Below are 6,140 nucleotides of genomic sequence, written 5' to 3' on the forward strand. Positions count from 1 at the left end.
AGATCACAAAGAGCTCTCGAGTTCTCAAATCAAAGCTCTTTGTGCTCTCAATTTGAGCTCATAAGCTCGCTCATTCTCTTGGATCACACGCCTTAGATTGTTCAGATCGCACCATCTAGATCAAACTCCTTATCTCAAGATCGTGTGCTTTGATTGTTCAGATCGCACGCCTCAAGCTCTTAGATCGAGCCCTTATTAGATCGTGATTAGCTTCTAGCTCTCAAATCGTGATCAAGTCTCAGCTCTGAGATTGCAAACAGCTTTAGATCGTGATCAATTCTTATATCTTAGATTGCGATCAACTACAATTCTAAGAAAAAACACATAGAAAACTTAAAATAGCCTCGAAACATGCCAAAACAGTGGATTCTGGCCCTGAAACGACCCTAACTGGGTATCACGTTATGACGACGTAGAGCTTGAAACAAGTTTTCCGTCGATATCTTACGAGCTCCAAAACTCTTCCTAGATCAAAAGTTATGGTTGTTTTAAATTGACATGTTCGTTTAAGGCCTTTGAACCATGCGTTTGGGCTTCTGATGCTCAACTCTCTCCAAGGAATTATCATTTGGATGTATCACTACAGTTATTAGGTCGCGATTAGCTCCCAGTTCTCAAATCGCGATCAACTCTCAGCTATCAGATCGCAATCCTAGTTTTCTACACCTGATCACACCAAGCATAGTTCGAGCTCTTCAGTTTGAGATTACAACCTATAGTGCGATAGCCATTCAGATCAACAGTTGAGTTTCTGAAGCGCAATTATGCACTCCAAAAACTGGGGGGCTTCTATTACGGATAAAAATACACTGACATTAGTCCCACTCATCAAAATGAGCTACTAGTCCCATCAATCAAAGTTTGGCAAGCACTTAAAGACAAAATAACATTAGTAATAATACTACACTTACAAACTCTTCTCACTAACTTTCTCTCATAAACGCAATGTGTCAGCTCGTAATTGGTCAGCTCACAATGGGTCATGCTTAACCAAATGCGAACTGACCAATTGTGAGCTGCCTCTTCAACATTTGTGAGAGAAAGTTGTGAGAAGTGTTTGTTAACTTATCTTTATTCTAACATTAGTTATCAAAACAAATCGACCTAAGCTGTTATTCAGAGCTTTTATATTAATTCTATCCCATTTTAAGATAAGGATTAGGGAAGGGTCCCAACAACTTGCAAAAATACTTATTATATTGAGCTCAAAGGAGCATATGAATCTCTTATATCATATGAGAGTTGGGCATACATATATCATCTCAATACCATAATCAACACTCATAATCATTTCACATATAATTTCTAAGAATCTCTTAGCACTTTGCACGTGCGAAGTCGTTGGTGTCAAAATCAAGCATCAACAAGATTGAAGTTTGATTGAGTGTATCAAATTATCTGCCAAAATTCTTTATTCTAATAGGATTTAAAAATAAAAAAATAGATTGCAACATATTTTCAAAATTATAAATGCTTAATAATTTGATAAGATATCTTCCAATGTATAAAGGGTGGAAACGGAAAATTAATTAGAGAATTAATCTTGAATATTATATAAGAAATTATAAATTTATATTCAATTTTAAAATCTAAAAATATGTAAATTTCATCTCGTTTTTATCTTTCAAAAGTTCACTAGATTTATACAAGTTTGCACACGAATAAATTCTGTTTATTCTTGCTGATATGAAATTCGCACCAACCTGAGAAAACTGATTGACCTTGATAGAATTGGAACTGATGTGTGCATGACTTAATGATAAACCAACAATGGATGTAAATATGCGTGATAATGCAAATGACACAAAGTATTTTTAATGTGATCCGACAAGTTAAAACTTGAGCCTACGTCCACTATTATCTTATTGCTTTTGAGTGATTACAAGAACAATATAATATGCCTTGAATAATTTGCTAATCCCTATCTAATCGTTGGAGGGTTTTATATACAAGTTTGAGATAAAGGAAAGAGAGAGAATATCGAGATAGCAATCGAATTTAAATTGCAACTTAGATATTTCAGTGATTGAACGCTAAGATCATGCTGTCATAGGTGTTAATCTTATCTCTTACTAAAAATCAGATATTTGAGCTTATCTCTAGTTTGTAGAACAACTGACAAAGCTGGTTGCGACTAGCTTGTGCTAGGTCAAGCTATCCCTCTCGACAAGCTTATGTTGGGTTGGACCAATGCTGAGTCGAATTGATTTTGGGTTGAATTATATCCTTGTGGGCTTCTGACTTCTACGAACTTAATGGAAAAATCAAACACAACAATTCTGATTGAATGTAAATATAATTATTTTACGTCTCATTTAATAAATTTTGAAAAGGTTATAAATTTACTAATTGGGAATTTGGGATTTTAATAGATAAAAGATAGGGCAATAACATCACTCGCAAGTCCAACCCATATATATACGCACCTGACGAAAATACCCCTCAAATAAACATTGATTTTAATTATAGATATTTGCGACAAAGTTTGAAAACTCGATTTTGATTTTGGCGGAAATGATCTCTAATTAAATTTAAATGAGAAAATAAAATAAAAAAGCACTCACTGAAATAAAATAACTACTCAAATTTAGAGCACACGTCATTGCCGTCAGTCCCTCCTCTCGCCGGCAGGTCACCATTTCTTCGAACCGCGTCGTAATCGTTCCTCGACTTCCGGAATTCAACAAATCCGGCGTGTATGTGTAATTTGGTTACGTTGTTTAGGGCATGGGTGATTTCAACAGTTGAATTTTTTTGTTTCGTGTTTTAAAGTAGTTGAATTGAGTTTGCAAATCAAAGGAAAGAATGGCTGTAGATACAAATTTTACAGGGTTTTTATTAGAGAAAGTTAAAGTGGAGGATCCATGGCTTCCTCCTAGAACTTGGGAATCCATCCCTTCCCAAAGTGGAACCTTTCTCTCTTCTTCTTCTTCTCAGAACCATCAGCTTCTCGCAGATACTTCCACAGTCTCCGTGAGTACTACTTTCTACTTTCTAAATTTTCAATTTTCCATTTAATAGACTTCGTTTTAAGAATTGGTTCAAATAGGTGCTGATTCAGTGGTTTAATTACCTATTCTAGCAACTTCAGAAGAGGTTTCTGACAAATTTTAGAGAAATTTATGATGATTTAAAGGGTGTCTTAATTAGAGATTCTTGAAATTTACCATAATTCTTTTTTATAATTATCACGACTGTAAATGCATTGTAATGGTAATATGATTGGCGTGGAGTTTAGACACCTGTAGGACAAGAATTACTACTGTCTTGTTGTGTTGTAACTGTATTTCTTTTCTGTATTATAATCATAAACATGAACTTTATGCTCCAGGAGGCAAGTTTGGTGAGGTTAGCTCTCAATGCACTGCAAGGTGTACAATCTTCTCTTGTTAGCATTGAGAAGCTCACTGCTGCATTCTCTTCTGATCCTGCAGATAGGAGCTTCCATCGAATTCCTAGTTTATGGAATCGGTCTTCTAGTACTCATGCTTTAAGTAAAATTCTCAAGTCCATTGGTTGCTCAGGTTTCTTGGTTTTTCTTCTTTGTGAGTTTGTAGATTATTTCAGAAATTCGGATGAAAGTTTGATGAGAAAGAAACCAGAAAAATCTGAATTATATGAAAAGAAAAATGATTGTGACAAGGAGGTGAAAGAGAAAGAGCAGCCTCGTTATAGTCTTGTCAATCAGGCATTTGCTGTTGCGGTGGAAAAGGTTTTAGAAGGGTACATATGTGCACTGGACACTTTGTATGCATCTGTAGGTTTAAGGCACGCATCAAAGAGTGTTGATTTGCCTTTGCATACATCTTCTGAAGAAGGATGCCTCACAAGTGTTGTGCATTCCAAAATCACGCTATTGGAGGTGTACCTGCACACAAAAGAATTAAGGACTCAAATTGAAGCTCTTGGAAATATATGCAACCTACTTGAGATAGCCATTTGCTTCTCTGAATCTTCTTTTGAGGATCTAAACGCTAAAGCAATCTTGGAATTTCACAGTTTTTGCAGAGGTGGAGATCTGCTTACTTATCTGTATACACAGCTACAGGTCAGCTTAAAAATATATAATTGTTCCTTTTCTTCTTTTTCATCTTCTAATCCTTTATATTCAGATGCTAAACTTAGTGTTGTAAGCTCAGATTTCATTTCAATATAATTCCCCTCTTATACTTACTGACCCTGTTTTAGAGTAGTGCTAAGAACACTCTTTTTCTCGCTCCTCATTTTCATTATGGCATGTGTATAAAAGACAAAAAATTGAAAAATAAATGATTACAATCCTTTTCCTTTTATTTTTCTTTTGTACGTCTGTCAAATGGAGAGAGAGAGTAAAAAAGAGAATGCTTTTAGCATTTCTCCTTTGCTTTGAATATCCCTTGACATGGTAATGCACTATCACATAGTAATTACTATGGTTGAGTTATGCTACTGTCTGAAGTGAAAGGACACAGACAGGACTATAAATTGGTGCATTTGTTTCTTGTTTGGACCTTCAGAGCCATTTCAATTTATGCTGGTCTTATTAAACATTTCAAGTTATCTGGCAATTCTCTTGATTGCTTGTAATTCAGATGTACTATTAATAATTGAATAAAATCTCTTCTGGTTCTGCAATCAAATTTCTAGCAATCCTCTTGCAGGTTGCTGATCCAGCACATCGTTCTCTACTGAAGTTTCTCTTGCTTCGGTCATTTGAACCGTATTTTGGTTTTATAAGATCGTGGATATTCAAAGCTGAGATCAATGATCCTTTTAAGGAGTTCATGGTAGAATATGTTGACAATTTACCGCATGATACACATGTTAAAGCAGACTTTGCTATCGACTTCCACTTGGCAACTTTTAGGGTAATGTATTTTGTGGTATTTTTAGGCAATAGATTCAGAGATTGATCTCGATTATTTCATACTTATAATATTCTTTTTTGATATTGATCCTTATTGTCGGCGACCCTTCACTTCAGGAGCAAGACGGAGTTTCCGTTCCTTGTTTTTTGAAGCAATTTCTTATTCCACTTGTCAGGGCTGGCCAGCAGCTTCAAGTATTAATGAAATTGCTTGAATTGTGTAATAGTGTTTTTCCTGGGGACCATACTTATATGGATTTTCTTCCCTGTTGGAGTGGTTTCTCCAGCGATCATCCATTTTATGCTTCTTCAATAACTTTCAACAAAGGACATATAGAAACCATGGTAATTGCAAGAAATGATTACTACAAAAAGATGCTGGAAAAGCTTGAAAATCTTTGGACAAGATTAGAATTTAGCTATCAACAGGTAACACATTGTTGTATTATTATTTTTTCTTCTTTTCAAATAAATTAGTGTGTATAAATATATAGATTATATATTTTTTGATTAATTTGTCTTATAATATTTGCAACTTGCCATGAGTGATCAGCCAATATTTGGTACCCCTGCCCCTTTCCCTTGCCCTGTAGCCACCTTCCTGCTCATGCTCATAGATTGATTAGAGGTCAAGAGTGTGATCCAGTGCAAATTACGGACGTCCATATCAATTGAGATGGCAATTGTGCAGTGTTGCTGTCTTGCTGACTGTTCAAGTTCTCCTTCTGCCTCTGGCTTTATTGTGTAGGCTAAATAGTGGAGGGATATACATCTTTAGACATAGGGGCAAACAGCCCTTCATAGAGGATTGCAGTCCTTTCGTACTAATATAAGGGGCAAGCAAAATCTACTGCTATCAAGTTTCTAGATTCTCAGTTGTTGCATGCAGTGTAACCATAAAAACAATAATGAGTATTGCCTTTTATTCGAGTTCTAGTTATGATAAAGCTGTAATCCTCCTGCTTTTGACCATGTGAATAAGTAAACTTGGTGCTCTAGCTGATTTTTTTTCTTTGTTTTATACAACAAATTATGATCTAGACCTCAGTTGTTGTTACTCACCATACAATGATGCATGGAATTGGAATGCTAATTTCAAAAGGAATTCGAATGATAGGGAAATTCAAGATTTTTCAAGCTTGTTAGGTTTGCTTGAAAATGTGATCATTAATGAGTTGAGGGAGGATAAACAAGTTTGCAAGTTTGATTCATTGGGTTGTTACACAGTCATGTCCTATTTTGTGAGATTATGTAAATAGAGTCCAGATGAGGATTTCAAACAATTCAAAATAAT

General features: G+C 35.3%; 1 protein-coding gene across 2 annotated transcripts; it reads left to right on the plus strand.

Annotated features, from left to right (window-relative positions):
- Positions 1-2,577: 2,577 nt before the first annotated feature.
- Positions 2,578-5,506, plus strand: LOC116113041. Of its 2 annotated transcripts, none has more exons than XM_031399182.1 (5): positions 2,578-2,973; positions 3,332-4,048; positions 4,641-4,847; positions 4,964-5,275; positions 5,440-5,506. In XM_031399182.1, exons 1-5 carry the CDS (start codon positions 2,806-2,808, stop codon positions 5,461-5,463), a joined length of 1,428 nt encoding a protein of 475 aa, XP_031255042.1. In that variant the 5' UTR covers positions 2,578-2,805; the 3' UTR covers positions 5,464-5,506. The 2 variants fall into 2 exon arrangements, with proteins under 2 accessions (XP_031255042.1, XP_031255040.1); XM_031399180.1 differs by having other exon boundaries at positions 5,400-5,488.
- The last annotated feature ends 634 nt before the right edge of the window (positions 5,507-6,140 follow it).

This window comes from Pistacia vera, unplaced genomic scaffold (assembly GCF_008641045.1).
Source record: "Pistacia vera cultivar Batoury unplaced genomic scaffold, PisVer_v2 Contig673, whole genome shotgun sequence".
Taxonomy (NCBI): domain Eukaryota; kingdom Viridiplantae; phylum Streptophyta; class Magnoliopsida; order Sapindales; family Anacardiaceae; genus Pistacia; species Pistacia vera.